Source organism: Sphaerodactylus townsendi, linkage group LG05 (assembly GCF_021028975.2).
Source record: "Sphaerodactylus townsendi isolate TG3544 linkage group LG05, MPM_Stown_v2.3, whole genome shotgun sequence".
NCBI lineage: Eukaryota > Metazoa > Chordata > Lepidosauria > Squamata > Sphaerodactylidae > Sphaerodactylus > Sphaerodactylus townsendi.
Window position 1 is genome coordinate 11,601,128 of NC_059429.1, and position 17,862 is coordinate 11,618,989.

Sequence of the window (17,862 nt, forward strand, 5' to 3'; positions counted from 1 at the left end):
GTGGGTACGTAGCATGTTGTATTTATGAGCGAGGGAGGAGGGGGCGAAGCCGCGTATACATTTTTTTAGTACCGTGGCAGGCAACCCATGTGCAGGAGGGTTGTTTGTGGAGATGGGCAGGGTGAAATGGTTTTATATAAATGTTAATATTAAGATTTATGCATCCTTGTCCATAGGGATTGCTTTTTAGCACCGCAGCTGTTTCTTCCCCTAAATCAGTGATGGCGAACCTTTTCGAGACCGAGTGCCCAAATTGCAGCCCAAACCCCACTTATTTATCGCAAGGTGCCAACCCGGCAATTTAACCTGAATGCTGAGGTTTAAGTTTAGAAAAACCAGTTGGCTCCCTCTTCCTCCGCCCCACCCGCTCTAGCCTCCAGCAAGTCCTGCACGTGCCGCTCTGTGCCTCTCTAGCATCTCTGCCTCCTCTGCGCCCCCCCCCCCCTTGGGCAGCCGCCACCCAGAGCACAGACACCAGGCCCGCCAACCGAGTCCTCCCTGCTCACCGCGGTGCATGCGCGTCATGATCGGTGGCCCAGGCCAGCCTAGGTGTATGTGTGGGTGTGTGTGATTTTCTGCCCCCCACATGATGAACTCTGTGTGTGCGTGCCCACAGAGAGGGCTCCAAGTGCCACCTCTGGCACCCGTGCCATAGGTTCGCCATCACTGCTCTAAATATACTAGAAGGGGGGCGGGGGGTGTTGACCAAAACATTCTAGCAGGTTATGTGGTCTCCCTTCCCGTAGCCTGTCCCACGTGGCTTGCTGATGCCTTGGATCTGGCTGTTCTGTCGGCCAGTATTCTGCCAGGGAACAGCAGCAGCTTTATCTCGGGCCAGAAATAATTCGCTGGAACCCCCGTACAAGGTGCCTGGTGCCTTGGGGTCTGACTTTGCTCCCTTCACCAGGCTTGTAGCCTTGCTTAATTCTTATGCTGCTTTATTGCAGCTGAACAGTTGCTCGAGGTGAATGACAGCAGATACTGTCCTTTAATGGATGTTGGAGATGGGGAATTTTGGGGAAAGAAGGGGTAGTTTATCTACTTTCCTTCCAGGCCTTCATAGGCTCTGACAGCCTGAGGCAGAGATGTCCCTTCCTCATTTATTTATTTAAAATATTTGCGTCCCCCACTGTTGTTGACGCCCTGGGGTGGGCTCCGTGCCAAAGTAAATGCACCAGGACTCTGGCAAGGGAATGGTTGACAGCTTCCAGGAACAGTGACTGGGTAGTAAGCCAAGCCAAAAAACGTTTGGAGCCCCGTGCCAGAGGTTAGCAGCGGTTTCTGCTGCAAAACACAAGCAGTGAATTACTATCTCCCATCCTCTGATCTGCCTATTGGATTGTCTTGCTACCGCTCTGGTGCTGTCCTTGACAGATTTCCTGCTGTAAAAGTCATAAGGGGTAATTCTGCCTCATTGTTTTCTTGTGACTGGAAGTGGGGGGGGGGGGGGGGTGCATACATTCACATTTAGATGCCACAAAAAGGGGACCCATGAGACTTGTGGGGCAGAATTTCCTTGCTTCATCCTGGTGCCCAATTCTCATGCCCTTGCTGTGTTTTCTTTCCCTCCTGGCTCTGCCCTCCTTCCCTGGTCTTCATGCCATCCTCCCCGCTTTTTCCCAGTCATTTTTTCAGTTCTGTTGAGCAAATGACCACCAAAGTTGTGCAAGACTGTCTTAGGAAATCACAAAAACCATTTTTTACTATCTAGGTAAACATAAACAATGCTGGTTATATTGTTTGTGACTGCCTAGGTCAGGGGTGTCCAACTCTGGAGCTTCAGATGTTCATGGACTACAATTCCCCTCAGCCCCTGCTGGCCCAACTCTGGTGCTTCAGATGTTCATGAACTACAATTCCCATCAGCCCCTGCTGGCACTGCCAAGCCAGCAGGGGCTGATGGGAATTGTAGTCCATGAACATCTGAAGTGCCACAGTTGGCCTTCCAAAACAGGTGCTGAGATCTTTTTCATCTGTGTTCTGAGGCCATCTTCAGAATTTGATAAATATGGTTAAGAGACTCACAAGGGTGGAAATACTTGGCCCCACTCTTTTCCCCCCAGTTCTTTCTCTACTTTCTGCCTCTCCCCAATTTTCTATTCCTTCTCTTCCCAGCTTTTCCTCTCATTATTTATCAAGTATTTATGCTGTCTCTCAAGGACCCACATGAGATGGCTTACAAAATAATATTTCCCCAGTTCTGTTCTCTGTTCTTTTTCCAACTTTTCTCTTTCCCAGTTTTTTCTTCACTTTTTCTCTCCCCCCCACCCCCACTGTTACTGCTTTCCCCCCAACCTACAATCTTGCTGGGTTTGTAGAGTCCCCAGATTGTAGTGCTTTTCTTATTAAGCAACCCCTCAGTGTCAACTGTGAACTCATGAGATTTTGCAGGATCTCAGTCAGCATTCTCTATGTTGGGATTTAACAACCTCCAGTTGTGTTTAATAAGTGTTGAGATTTTTTGTGCAAACTTGAGAAATTCTCTTAGGTTTGCAGAAAATCTGTCCTTATCCGTACCTGGCCCCATTGTGCAGATTCTTAGATCCCCATTGTTGGCCGCTGTTTAACATTAAATGCAATGATAGCATATTGCCATTGTTCCAAACAGTTAGGTCTCTGACATTGCTAATTGATTTGCTATTGCTCAGGCAGGAAAAATGTATTTGTAGATATGAATGAGCAGTTACTGTTACAGATTAATACTGGCTTACTTGTGTTTGCAAATTGGAATTTATTCATTTGAAGGCTTTGAGTCAGCCACAGATAGCTAATAAAAATGTCTGCGAGCAGGTGGCCTCCTCAGCTTTCTTGTCACGTGGCAACATATTCATATCTTGTATGCAAAGCTCACTTGCTTTCCTTTTTGTTTAATTCCAGGTGGGTCTGTGAAGAAATTCCAGACCTCAAGCTTGCTATGGAAAACTACGTTTTAATTGACTACGATACAAAAAGGTAAGAACAGCAGATTAGCTGGTTCCTCACTGGAGATGACTATAGCGGAACCTCGGTTTTCGTTGGTAATCCTTTTGAAAAGAATCGATGAAAACCGAAACCGATGAAAACCGAGGCAAACTTTTCCATAGGAATCAATGTAAATCCAATTAATCCGTTCTAGGCACTCCAAAAAACATACCAAAACCACATTTTTGGTGAATAAACATAGTGTTTAATGCTGAAAACAGTAACAAACAATCACACTAGGACCAGCTTCAGAGCCAGTGGACCAATGTCGCACCAGAAAGCTGTCCAAAGAGGTCTGTTTCTGACGCCTCTATAAGATTTGTCTGGAATGGGGCAAGACATTGTCATTAAACAAGTTGCAGACACAGCCTGCAACAGCTTTGTCGGGGTGATTTTTCTCCACAACCCCTGCACCTTACTGCAAATCGATGAAAACCGAGGCAAATTGATAAAAACCGAGACAAATTTTTCACTGAAAAAAATCGATGAAAACCGAAACTGATGAAAACCAAAGGCAATGAAAACCAAGGTTCCACTGTACTTGGTTCAGGGGCTCAGTGTAGCATCTTTAAATATGCTCAGGGTAATGTTGGTCTCAAAGCCGTCTTTGGAAGGAGATAAAGGTATTATAGTTAAACCCCCCCACCACCACCACCACCACTACCATAGGTGCCCTAAATACTCGGTTGCTATTTTTAGGCCATCCCACGGATCTGATACAGCACGTTTGCAGTATCAGATATTAGAACCCGAAGTTCCATTGCCAATAAATGTGAGAGGTATGAATAAATATAGGGTTTTTTCAGCTGCAGGCTAATAACTGAAACTGAGCAGTTCAGAAGGTCAGAAGCAAGAAGCAAAAACAAGTTTCTGTCTTTTATAGTAGTTTACAGAAAGGCAAAAATTACATAATAGATTACATCATTTTAGGCTCTTCCCAGTTCATACAAAACATGCAAAATCCAGGTCATACAGTGAACGATTAAAAAGAGGTTGAATTTTAAGCAATGGAGGTGAATTTAGTATTTTAATGAGGACTTTAGGTAGCCTGGCTCAATCTTATCCCATGTATCACTGTATTGTCTGATATGCCGAGCCAGCGACCCCAAATGTTCTCCAAACATCCTTGAGAAGTTATGATTAATGCATTCTCTTCCTCCCCCTCTCCTATCGCCCATTCAACACATGGGCCGTGATAGATACAGTCTTAGAACTGCAGTTGTTTGCTGGTATCTTCTGTTACTGGGAGAAAGAGAAAGTACGACAGAGTTCATTGCTTCTTAGCATACTAAACTATGACTAGTAAATGTGCACACCACACAACCTTTATCAGGCATTTAAAATAGAGCATTACCAGACATTTATAAAGTACAAATCAGGAGTACATTCGAAATGCAGACAGAAAGACTGTATATAGCAGTATACATTCCTTAGAAAGTTCTGTCACTTGTAAAAGAAATTTGGCTACTTTTTCCAAGAGCACGACATCTGTATTGTTTAACAGAAGCCCCACAACAGAACTGTCAGAGTCTCTTTCAGATTTGTCTAGGGCCAGCCTGGGAGAGAAATTCCTAATGCCCACATATCTCGGGCAGTAGAGTATAATGTGAGCAAGAGCCTCCACTTGGTTTTTACAGTGTGGACAAACCCGATCCTGGAGAGACTAGTAAATATTAAGTGCATATATCAGCAAATAAATATAATATGTATTTGCCACAGATGCTGTTTCTGTGTCCTTGCCAGGGAACCACATTAACAGCATCTCATTCGCCTGTAATTGCTCGGGATAATGGAAGTTGTTGGGAAGTTCTCCTCCCCTGCAGAAAGCGCAATGAAATCCTGGTTTAAAGGCAACTCCTTGTGCGTTGTGTAGGAATGCGGGTTTGTGGCTTAACATGGAGTTAATCTCCACACACCCTCCCCCAAGCAAACCAGGCCTCTGATCATGATTTAGACCAAGGGTCTGCAACCTGTGGCTCTCCAGATGTTCATGGACTACAATTCCCATCAGTCCCTGCCAGCGTGGCCAGTTGGCAGGGGCTGATGGGATTTGTAGTCCATGAACATCTGGAGAGCAGCAGGTTGCAGACCCTGATTTAAACTGCTGTTTCTCCATTGTGCTCTGTACAGGGTGGGGGGAATAGTGTAATTCAAGCTTAATATCATGTTCGTGCTTCTCCTTTTGGTGCCATTAAGTCACCTGACCCTGATGCAGGTGTTAAGGCTGGAGACATTCAACGGTGGTCTGCCCTGGCCTGCGTTCCGTTCATGATCCTGGTATTCCTTGGAGGTCCCCCATCCAAGTACATACTAGGGTTGAACCCATTAAGCTTTTGAGATCTGACAAAATCAGGCTATCCTGCTTGATGTAATGTCTGAATGCAGCATCAGCGTGTATTTTGAGAGTGTTCTTGTCCAAATCCGAATAAGCTGCTTCATGCGTTGTCAAGACTGTACAGATGTCTTGCCTATGTGGGATTTCCTGGTTAATTGCACTGGAGGAACCAAATCCTCGCACTCCTCTTCCTGTGTGGATTGCATTTGCCGCGCTTGTTACAGTTGAGGAAGCTCTGGGTAACTTGTGACAGGTCCTGTAGATCAGTGGTTCTTAACCTTCCAAATGCCACGACCCTTTAATACAGTTCCTCATGTTGTGGTGACCCCCAACCCTAACATTTATCCATTTTACAGATTGAGAACACTGATGCAGAGAGTCTTAGGCAGTGGTTCTCAACCTTCCTAATGCCGTGACCCTTTAATACAGTTCCTCATGTTGTGGTGACCCCCAACCCTAACCTTTATCCATTTTACAGATGGAGAACACTGATGCAGAGAGTCTTAGGCAGTGGTTCTCAACCTTCCTAATGCCGTGACCCTTTAATGCAGTTCCTCATGTTGTGGTGACCCCCAACCCTAACATTTATCCATTTTACAGATGGAGAACACTGATGCAGAGAGTCTTAGGCAGTGGTTCTCAACCTTCCTAATGCCGTGACCCTTTAATACAGTTCCTCATGTTGTGGTGACCCCCAACCCTAACATTTATCCATTTTACAGATGGAGAACACTGATGCAGAGAGTCTTAGGCAGTGGTTCTCAATCTTCCTAGTGCCGCGACCATTTAATACAGTTCCTCATGTTGTGGTGACCCCCAACCCTAACATTTATCCATTTTACAGATGGAGAACACTGATGCAGAGAGTCTTAGGCAGTGGTTCTCAATCTTCCTAGTGCCGCGATTCATTTTCTAATACAGTTCCTCATGTTGTGGTGACCCCCAACCCTAACCTTTAGCCATTTTACAGATGGAGAACACTGATGCAGAGAGTCTTAGGCAGTGGTTCTCAACCTTCCTAATGCCGCGACCATTTAATACAGTTCCTCATGTTGTGGTGACCCCCAACCCTAACCTTTATCCATTTTACAGATGGAGAACACTGATGCAGAGAGTCTTAGGCAGTGGTTCTCAACCTTCCTAATGCCTCGACCCTTTAATGCAGTTCCTCATGTTGTGGTGACCCCCAACCCTAACCTTTATCCATTTTACAGATGGAGAACACTGATGCAGAGAGTCTTAGGCGACCCCTGTGAAAGGGTCGCTGGACCCCCAAAGGGGTCGCGACCCACAGGTTGAGAACCACTTCTGTAGCTTAATATGAGGAGCACCCTTACCTCTTCAGTGCGGTTTCTCTTGGTAATCAAAAATCGGCTTCTGCGTGTTTATATATCATTGGTCGTTTCATAGCTCGCTCTACTCATGGTTCCTTACACTCCACTAAAGTTGACTTTGCCCAGAAATTCTTTGTGAATACAAACTTCCAACTCCATCGTTCCTCTTGTGTGAGATTTGAAGTTGTAAAGAGGACATCTGAAATGTGAACAAGGTGCTCTTTCAGATATTACAGGGTGCTAGAAATGTACCCTGGATTCCCTTCTGAAAACACAGATGCAGCGAAGGTAAAAGAGTTGTTTGGAATTAGGCGAGTTTATCAGCAGCTAGTCAGTAGCAAAGGCAGGTTCATGCAGATTAAGAGCACTGGACTGGCCCAGTTTGCCTCCCATTCTGCCTTGACGCTGTTACCCAGTAACTGCTCCCTGCATTGATTCTTGAAATCTGATTATGCAATTGGCATGTGACTTCTGTCAACTGTGCCACACCACCCCCATTCGCTAATCCTATCATTAACTTGCCTGGGGGTTTTCTTTTTCTTTTTTTTTTAAAGCTGTCAGGGCGGTTAACTTGTATGGTGATCCTTTTTTATTCCTATCATTCAGCAGCTTGGTCTGAATCCCGCACAAGGCAGAGTTAAATGTCTGAGAAAATTGTGTGCAGGCAGCACAAAGGGGTGCAGAACACTCTTCTGTATCGGGGAACCCAGGTGATTTATTTTGCAGAGAAGGGCAACAAGGATGATTGAGGGATTGGAGCACTTTCCTTATGAGGAGAGGCTGCAGCGTTTGAGACTCTTTAGTTTGGAGGGGAGATGTCTGAGGGGGGATATGATTGAAGTCTATAAAATTATGCATTGGTTAGAAAATGTTGACAGAGAAAAATTCTTCTCTCTTTCTCACAATACTAGAACCAGGGGGCATCCATTGAAAATGTTGGGGGGAAGAATTAGGACTAATAAAAGGAAACATTTTTTCACACAACACGTGATTGGTGTTTGGAATATGCTGGCTCAGGAGGTGGTGATGGCCACTAAGCTGAATAGCTTTAAAAAGGGCTTGGACAGATTTATGGAGGAGGAGAAGTCGATGTATGGCTACCAATCTTGATCCTCCTTGATCTGAGATTGCAAAGGCCTTAGCATACCAGGTGCTCAGGAGCAGCAGCAGCAGCAGAAGGCATGATGCTGGCAGGTGATGACGGGAACTGTAGTTCATAACATCTGGAAGGGCGTGACACCTGTGCTTTAACTGGAGATAACTGACACCAGTCAGCAGATGATGGGCGAGCCTTTGCCTGAGACGTCAGATAGCTGTGGCCAGTCTTAGCAGAGAGTACTGATCCTGACGAACTCAGGGTCTAATTGAGAATAAGGCCATTTTACATGTTCTGAACATTGTTGCTGATTCTGTACAGGCCAAATACAACGGGTTGAGACCCTTTTTAAAAGCATCAGGTGGGGGGGAACTCACCCATCAAACTCTAAATTAGCAACTTTCCCCCTTTAAATGCTTCCTGCTTGCCTGCGTGAACTACGGCAAGATGAAAGTGTTTAATTCCCACCCCTTTCCATCCGCCATTATGGTGAATTCCACAGGCAGCCACCAATATAGTGGATTCTCTAACAGGCAGCTGCCATGCTGTCCTGGTAGGTGGGTGGGGGTGGACTCTCGGCTGCTTCCTGTTTCCTGTGCCAACTGTGCTGCTTCCGGGATCCCAGCGATCCCAGCTGGCTCCTTCACCCACTATGTAAACAGTGGCAGATGAAACTGAAACGGGTTACATGAACCCATGCTGCCCGTGCATAATCAGCTTAAGTTATGTTATTTATTTGCGTTTACTCCCCGCCCTATACCGTGGCCTCAGGATATATGAGGAAGTCCCTTCCCAAGGAAGCTCCATTGTTAACTAGTCTTCACTCACATTTTTGGCTTAAATCTTTTTGCTCAAAGAATTTTGACTGTTGATCATTTCATAGCTTGCTTTTTAAAGCCGATTCATATTATTGGTTCATGTAAATTGTATGATGAATACTGCATTTTGTTATTTACGTTGTGAGCTGCCCCTGACCCCAGCCTTGGATAGAAGTTGAATTAAAGTTAAAAGTTGCTTATGCTCTTCCCTGTGGTCATGTATTGTTGTTGCATGTTTATCTTTATGAAAGGAAGTGCATGAATATTTTAATCTATCACTAATGCTGGGCAGGGTGTCAAAAAAGCATTGTTGCCGTTACTAATCTTCTAAAATTCACCCTTTCCCCTCCAGTGTGCAGCTGCTGAGGAAAGCAAATCATTGTATTGTCGAAGGCTTTCACGGCCAGATTCAACTGGTTGCTGTGGGTTTTCCGGGCTGTGTAGCCGTGGTCTGGTAGATCTTGTTCCTAACGTTTCGCCTGCATCTGTGGCTGGCATCTTCAGAGGTGTATCACAGAGAGCAGTCTGTTACACTGTTACACACATTAGGAACAAGATCTACCAGACCACAGCCACACAGCCTGGAAAACCCACAGCAACCAAAGTGAATCATGTTCTAGGGTGCATTCTCGGGTCAGATGAGGCAAACACTACAACCACAGTGGTGTAGCTACTGGAAGGTCTCACTTTGACCAGGAAGTTCCAAGTTTAAATCTTTCAGATAACCCTAAAGCTTCCTAAGAAGGCTTGGGCCAGTCAGTACAGTGAAACCTCGGTTTTCGTTGACATCGGTTATCATCTGTTTCGGTTTTCGTCGATTTTTTCCGTGAAAATTTTGTCTCGGTTTTTGTTGGTTGCCTCAGATTTCGTCGGATTTCGCCGCTTTTGTCGCCGTGCCCACGTGACCTCGCTGCTAATTTCCTATGGAAATTTCCTTTGGAAATCATTGCCTCGGTTTTCGTCGGTTTGGATTTCGCCGATTGTTTTTGGACGGATTACCGACGAAAACAGAGGTTTCTCAAAGTTGTTGTGAAGATTAAGGTGAGGTGGGCGGAACCTCCCAGTTCTATAATTCTGAATTTCATGGAAGAAGGATGGGACGAAGGATCAGAATGTTGCAATAAAAGCTAGGGTAACTGCCGCTGGGCACGAAATGAGCACCCTGGAACATGCTACAGAATCCTGTGCCCCACACATTAGTTTTTTAATGTCATGTGTAGGAGTTCTGCCTTGGACAAAGAGCTTTTTGAGTAGATGTTGCTGGGGGTCAGTTTCTGTGTAGTAGTAAGATTTCTGTACATGGTGCTGGGCCTGTTTGAAAGAGACAGGTTGGCCGGAGGCATACCTGGCAACCTTAACGGAGTCTTAATTTGCACAGTTGATTAACTTTTCTCTTCTCTCCCACCTCCCCTTTCCTTTTTTTCCAGCTTCGAAAGCATGCAAAGGCTTTGTGACAAATACAATCGCGCCATTGATAGCATTCACCAGTTGGTACGTATTCCTGTCCGTCATGCCCAGAACGCCTTGAATTTCTTCCAGTGACTGATTTCATCCTCTTGTAAACCAAGCATTACTTGCTAGAAATCTCGATAGATTACCTTACCAGCCAATGCAATTACAATGCAATTACCATCCAATGCAATTACAACGCAATTACCTCGGTTTTCGTTGGTAATCCATCCAAAAAGAATCGTTGAAAACCAAGGCAAACTTTTCCCTAGGAATAAATGTAAATCCAATTAATCCATTCTAGGCACTCCAAAAAACATACCAAAAACACATTTTTTGGTGAATAAACATAGTGTTTCATGCTGAAAACAGTAACAAACAATAACACCAGGACCAGCTTCAGAGTCAGTGGACCAATGTCGCACCTGAAAGCTGTCCAAAGAGGTCTGTTTCTGACGCCTCTTTAAGATTTGTCTGAAATGGGGCAAGACATTGTCAATAAACAAGTTGCAGACATGCCCTGCAACAGCTTTGTCGGGGTGATTTTTCTCCACAACGCCCTGCACCTTACTGCAAATCCATGAAAACCGAGGCAAATCGATGAAAACCAAGACCAATTTTTCACTGAAAAAATCGATGAAAACCGAAACCGATGAAAACCAAAGGCAATGAAAACCGAGGTTCCACTATACAATTGTACTGAGTTAACCTTGGTGAGAGTCTCAAATACTTTGTGTTGAAGAGACCCAAGAGCCATTAGGGAAGCGGGGAGGAGGCCATAGGAAATTAAGAAGAGGCCTGATGAATTAGATTGGTGGTCATCTGGTCCAGCAACCTGTTCCACGTAGCAGCCAACCAATTGCCCTGTAGGACCAATAAATAAGAACCTTATTTGCCCCAGAGTTGACTTTATGGAAAACCAGGGCTTGCCAACCCTCTGCGAGTCTTGATTTCTCATCTCCTACACCCGTGGTGGCGAACCTATGGCACTCCAGATGTTCATGGACTACAATTCCCATCAGCCCCTGCCAGCATGGCCAATTGGCTGTTGTGTGGTCCACACAAGAATTAAGTGGGACCCTCACTCGCGTATAAGTCGAGGGGCGGGCTTTTTCAGCACAAAAAATGTGCTAAAAAGTAGACTTATACGTGAGTACATAAGGTAATCTTATCCTTGGCAAGACTTCACATTTCAAAACGGAGAACTTTTTTTTAAAGTGCAATTGGCAAGTTTGCAGGTTTAAGTTCCTACAAAACCACTGAAGAACAGTGGCCTGCCTTCCTCCTTCCCTCTTTATATATAGCTTTTCTGTTACAAAAATAGCCATAGGATTTATTAAGTACAGATTGGAGGATTGGATGAGGCTTACAGGCTCCTTAAAACACTCTCAAAGGATGTGATGGCAGGGATCCATGGGTTTAAGAATTCCTGGAGCTCATTAATACAGTGTAGTAAAAAAAATTTCTGCTTGAAATTACCTTTGGCAGGAGAAGATGATTTTTTTTAAAAGGCTGATTTTAATTTTCCGTTTCTTTTAGGGGGGGGCAGTAAGCTCCTGTGTGGCTTCTGCAAGCCGTCATTTGTCGAATTGATCCTCAGATGTTTCAGTGGATTGAAGAGGACGATTTTAATTAGCGGGGGGGGGGGGTTGTCACGTTGAAGTTGTTGTGTTTTTGGAGCACTAACGGGGAACGCAGGAAACAAAAACTCAGCATCTAGCTTTTGGCAGCGGGATTGTGAGTCAGCCCACCATTCAGCGGCTCCGTTCAGAGTTTGCTCTGAGCTGTGGTTTGGCCCGCCGTCTGAACTGACTGTCCGTGGGGCGCATTCATGAGAGGCCGCGGTATGAAGCGGGTTTACAAAGCTGGCTTGGTTCCAGTCAACTGTGAGATGTGAAGTCTTGGTTGACAAACTGTAGCCTCAGCAATTGTTTCCAGAGGCGCTTTGAGATGGGAGTGCACAGCAGGCGGAAGACAAAAGCCCTTCTGAACTGCTGGTTAGGAAGTCAGATTCAAGTCCTAGTAGCACCTTAGAGAACAAGATCATGTTGGCTTCCGAGGTGCCACTGGACTAGAATCTGGCTGTTCTACTGCGGACCAACCGTGGCTACCCTCCGAAACTCATTAGGAAGTACAGTGGAACCTCGGTTATCGTTGGTAATCCGTCCGAAAGGAATCGATGAAAACCGAAACGGATGAAAACCAAGGCAAATTTTTCCATAGGAATAAATGTAAATCCAATTAATCCGTTCTAGGCACTCCAAAAAAACATACCCCACACACAGTTTTTGGTGAATAAACATAGCGTTTCATGCTGAAAACAGTAACAAACAATAACACCAGGGCCAGCTTCAGAGTCAGTGGACCAATGTCGCACCAGAACGCTGTCCAAAGAGGTCTGTTTCTGACGCCTCTTTAAGATTTGTCTGAAATGGGGAAAGACATTGTCATTAAACAAGTTGCAGACACGGCCTGCAACAGCTTTGTCGGGGTGATTTTTCTCCACAACCCCCTGCACCTTACTGCAAATCCATGAAAACCGAGGCAAATCGATGAAAACCGAAACCTATGAAAACCAAAGGCAATGAAAACCGAGGTTCCACTGTAGAAACCTTGGTTTGGCATCCTGTCTGAACTGGGCCGTTGCCGTCTCTGGAATTGGTCTCCAAAAGTCCACCTCCACTGTCCCTAATATGGTAGAATAGTAGAAAGATTTGCCATATTGAGAAATCTCAGCTTACCAGTTGGGATAGTGGCTTCACTCAAACTCTGGTATTGTTAGGTTGGTGAATGAGGATCGATGAGGCATTTTGTGTCTGCTTGTTCGGCATGGAATAGCGATGACTGAGATTGATTCGGGAGGGTTAAGGTTTCCTTTTCTTCCTTTTGTTCCAGTGGAAAGGAACCACCCAGCCCATGAAACTGAACACCCGCCCCTCCAATGGACTTCTCCGCCACATCCTACAGCAGGTGTACAACCACTCAGTAACAGACCCAGAAAAACTTAACAACTATGAGCCCTTTTCTCCAGAAGTATACGGAGAAACCTCCTTTGACTTGGTGGCCCAGATGATAGACGAGATAAAAATGACGGAAGATGATTTGTTTGTGGACTTGGGCAGTGGTAAGTGGCTGATGTTCTGCCTGTCCCCCCCCCCCCCCCCTTCCTGGTCTCCTGTACCAACTTGCTCAGAGAATGCTCTTCTCTTCCCTCCTTGTATATTCCTTTTTTTAAAAAAAATAAGGCTTTCTGTCGTCTTGGAAAATAACCAGCATAAAAAGATGCTGCCTCTGCTTTTTTATTATTATTCAATTTGGTCATAAGAGCATAAGAACATAAGAAAGAGCCTGCTGGATCAGACCTTCTTCTTCTGAAAACATTGCTCACCACCAGATGCTTAATAGCACGAAACTACTAAACAAGACTTTATCAGGAAACTTCATTATATTCATAAAGGCCTGAATAAAAATCAGGATTTCTCTCCCACAAGAACATAAGAGCATGAGAACGAGCCTGCTGGATCAGACCAGAGCCCATCTAGTCCAGCACTCTGCGACTCGCAGTGGCCCACCAAATGCCTCTGGGAGCTCTCATGCAGGATATGAAAGCAATGGCCTTCTGCGCTGCTGCTCCCATGGTCTGCTCAGACCTTTGCAATCTCAGATCAAGGAGGATCAAGATTGGTAGCCAGAGATCGACTTCTCCTCCATAAATCTGTCCAAGCCCCTTTGAAAGCTAACCAGGTTAATGGCTTTCTGCATCAGCTTCATTAGCTGTGGCATCTCATGCGGAGTCTTGGGGCTTTCTCGAGGAGCCTCTGCTTTGGTTTTAAAAAAGGCTACATTTTTAGACTTAATGGTGGGAGAGAGTAATATGTTGCTTGTGAGTTTCAATTAAAAGCAGAATATAAAACAGGCAGGATTCACTGGTGTGCGTGAGGAAGAGAACTTCAGTTAGTATGACGCAACATCTGCGTCTCCTGGCATTACAGACTCCCTGTAACACTCCCTATACAGCACAGGTGTCAAACTCGCGGCCCTCCAGATGTTATGAATTACAGTTCCCATCATCCCCTGCCAGCATCATGCTGTACAGACTCCTTTAGCTGCCATGTAACACAAAAACAGATAGTTAAGAACTGAAGTTCTGCGCAGCTAGTTCGGCGTGCTCTCCCTTCTGATGTTTTGATTCGTATCAAGGTGTTTTTGAAGACTGATCTGTGATCTTGCTTGTCACTGTCCAGTTGCTTAGGCACCTCAGAGCACAACCTGGCCAGCCCCTGGATATGCTAACATCCTCATAGGTTGCCTGTTGAGTGGCTCCCTGCATCACCTCTGTCAGCTAGTGTTGTGGGGGGTGCCTGTTCTTCCCCAAGGCTTCGGTCCTCTACCTCTCACCCAGTTCACCTGTGGGCCTCTCACAGGTCAGTGTCTGAGATGTTGGGTAGTTTTCCCTGGCCAGTCGCCTCCTAGGCTGTGCAGAGGGTTTTTTTCTTCCCAGCCGCTGACTGGCTTGTTCTCACTCTTCTCTGGGGTAGGGAGCGCCCATGTTTGGCTTCCCCCCTCCTTGGTTAACATACCCGAGCGGGACTTCTTCCGTGGTTCTGCGTTCACATCTGCAGCAGTTAATCTTGAGCAGCAGTGGCGTAGGAGGTTAAGAGCTCGTGTATCTAATCTGGAGGAACCGGGTTTGATTCCCAGCTCTGCCGCCTGAGCTGTGGAGGCTTCTCTGGGGAATTCAGATTAGCCTGTGCACTCCCACACAGGCCAGCTGGGTGACCTTGGGCTAGTCACAGCTTCTCAGAGCTCTCTCAGCCCCACCTACCTCACAGGATGTTTATTGTGAGAGGGGAAGGGCAAGGAGATTGTAAGCCCCTTTGAGTCTCCTGCAGGAGAGAAAGGGGGGGGGTATAAATCCAAACTCCTCCTCCTCCTCCTCCTCTTCTTCCTCCTCCTCTTCTTCTTCCTCCTCTTCTTCTTCTTCTTCCTCTTCTTCTTCCTCCCCCTCCTCCTCCTCTTCTTCTTCTTCTTCTTCTTCTTCTTCTTCTTCTTCTTCTTCTTCTTCTTCTTCTTGTGTTCTTTCTTTCCTCTTTGGCTGTTCAGCTCACAACAGTTTTGGGAACCTGCTCTTCAGGTAGGGGGAAAGGGGTCAGATCAAACTGAGTGTCCCCGAGGATGGCCAGTGTGTCCCTCGCTTTAATCTACTCACATAGGCAGCGAGATATTTACGGTATTTTTTAAGAGAAGCAAAAGTGGACATTCTCGTGTTGAGAGGGTCCTGGGTCAGATGCTGGATCTTGCTGCTGTGGCGCTACCCCCTGTGTTTTCACCCTGCTGTATTGCCAGGAAGCTCAATGTGCCGTGTGTGGTTTTGTCTTTCCTGGTTAAACGTTGCAGCAGCAGAGCGACTTTGCATGGGTGGCAGCCCAGTTGAAATTGGACTTCGAACTCATTTAAAATCGCAGAGGACAGCTGCAGGCTTCATCTTTGCACCCGGCAAAGAAGAGTGTCAGGAAGATCTTTTAATGTGTACATTTGTCATGTGCTATCATGCCCTTGACTTTCTTCCTCTTCTCCACCCCACCCCAGCAGTGGCGTAGGAGGTTAAGAGCTCATGTATCTAATCTGGAGGAACCGGGTTTGATTCCCAGCTCTGCCGCCTGAGCTGTGGAGGATTATCTGGGGAATTCAGATTAGCCTGGGCACTCCCACACACGCCAGCTGGGTGACCTTGGGCTAGTCACAGCTTCTCAGAGCTCTCTCAGCCCCACCTACCTCACAGGGTGTTTGTTGTGAGGGGGGAAGGGCAAGGAGATTGTAAGCCCCTTTGAGTCTCCTGCAGGAGAGAAAGGGGGGATATAAATCCAAACTCTTCTTCTTCTTCTTTTACATATTGTGTTGTTCCAGGGCTGTCTAACTCTGTTTCTTTGTCTTACCTTTTTTCAGGTGTGGGTCAAGTGGTTCTGCAAGTCGCTGCGGCCACAAACTGCAAACATCACTATGGGGTGGAGAAAGCTGATATTCCCGCCAAATACGCAGAGGTATGCAGTCACTTAGTCAAGCATAATGGGGGGGGGGTGTTTCTGTGGCCAGGGGCATATCTACGAAGACTGGCACCTGGGGCAAGCGCTGCCCTGCGTGCCCTGCCCCCGAACGGGAGTCCAGGGAGGTGGGAGTTCAAGGCAGGGCGTGGCCAAGTTGAGCTTTAAACTGTGGGCTCCACCTCCAAAGCCTGCTGCAGTGTAAAGCTGGACCCAGCCAGGCCAAGCCCAGCCTTGAACTGCAGGCATTCCCTTCCAGGCTGCCCATTCTGATAACTCGACCGCCTGCCGCTGCAACCCCTTGGGGTTTCATTGATTCTGTTCCCGGCTGGCCATCAGAATCACCTTCAGCTTCAGGGGCGTAATGCCCATTGGGCAAGGTGGGCAGCTGCCCAGGGCATCACCTTGTGGGGGGCACCAAAAATGCAGGGTTCGTTATTGGGTATTTTTAGTGGTTTTCCGTTTTTGGCCTGCAGGGGGTGCAGTTTTTAGGCTAGCGGCACCAAACTTTCAGCGTATCGTCAGAAGACTGTCCTTATGATACCCCCCAAGTTTGGTGCAGTTTGGTTCAGGGGGGCCAAAGTTATGGACTCTCAAAGGGGGTGCCCCATCCCCCATTCTTTCCAATGGGAGCTAAGGAGATGGGGGCTACCCTTTTGAGGGTTCATAGCTTTGTCCCCACTGAACCAAACTTGGGGGGTAGCATAAGGACCGTCTCCTGATGATAGGCTGAAATTTTGGTGGCGATATGTCTAAAATGCACCCCTTGCAGGCACCAATGACCTGGTGCAAAAAAAATTTTTTGGTTGTGGTGGGGTGGCTGCCCATGGGGGGGGGGCATCCAACTCAGGTTTTGCCCAGGGCTACAGTTTGCCTCATTACACCCCTGTTCAGCTTCCTTCCCACCTTAAAAATATGGTGATTTTGCGCACATGAGTTTGGGTGGCAACAAGCTCTTCCTGGATTGCCCGAAGTTGGCTGTCTCCTGATGGGAACTTTGTACGCACAATTTCTCGCAAGGGCTGCTGCTCCCCACCCCACCCCCAGTTTGTTCAAATGTCAAATGATAACCAGGCTTACTAATGGCAAGTCTTTGTTTGTTTGTTTGTTTGTTTTGTCTCCCGCCTCCATCCTTTTTCCAGACCATGGACAAAGAATTCAGAAAGTGGATGAAATGGTATGGGAAAAAACACGCAGAATACACAGTGAGTGAAAAGTAACTGAAACCGCAAAACTGCGAGCTTGGCTTTGAAAACAGACTCCCCTATATGCACACAACGTACGTAGGTTACGGTGGTCGAGTCAGATTTCTTAAAAGAAATTGGTTTCTAGCTCTCACAGCAGTGAGGGAATCATGCATTGTGGCATTGGTTTAGGGGCCGGGAGAGTTTCTTTTTCCACCTGCAGGCATATCCTTTAAATTTCTCTCTCCCTCTGTGTTTTTTTTAATTTTAAAAAAGATTGTTTTCTTTCTTCTCGTGCCAGAGAAGGCTTTTTTCCTAAAATTTCAGTTTCTTAGGTGATTCGAGCGGCCGCAGCAATGGGCTGTCTGGGAATTCCGGCTCGGGTTTCCGTTAGCAAAGGCTTAAAGCGTCTCTTTGCAATTAGCGCAGACAGATGGCGCTTCTGTGGTTCCAATGTGGAAATGTCCCCCCGGAATGCTTTCCAGGTATCTGGGGGCGTAATGATGTGCAGCCACTTCCATCTAAAGTGGTTGAGCGGTTCCTTCCAAGCAGTCTCTTGTAATGAGGTCTCTCTCCCCTTTTAATGATTCCCACCTGTCTGTGTTCTCCCTATTTCCCTAATAAGAAAATAGGTTGCTCGGTTA

At 46.3% G+C, this 17,862-nt stretch overlaps 1 protein-coding gene across 3 annotated transcripts in view; it reads left to right on the top strand.

The window, feature by feature from the left end:
* DOT1L (DOT1 like histone lysine methyltransferase) overlaps nucleotides 1-17,862 on the top strand; it is an 88,502-nt gene that overhangs the window by 22,347 nt on the left and 48,293 nt on the right. For all 3 annotated transcript variants that reach the window (XM_048497174.1, XM_048497172.1, XM_048497173.1), the window contains exons 3-7: nucleotides 2,878-2,952; nucleotides 9,972-10,035; nucleotides 12,889-13,117; nucleotides 15,940-16,034; nucleotides 17,177-17,239. In XM_048497174.1, the coding sequence (XP_048353131.1) occupies nucleotides 2,878-2,952; nucleotides 9,972-10,035; nucleotides 12,889-13,117; nucleotides 15,940-16,034; nucleotides 17,177-17,239 (526 nt within the window). The remainder of the gene's footprint in view (nucleotides 1-2,877; nucleotides 2,953-9,971; nucleotides 10,036-12,888; nucleotides 13,118-15,939; nucleotides 16,035-17,176; nucleotides 17,240-17,862) is intronic.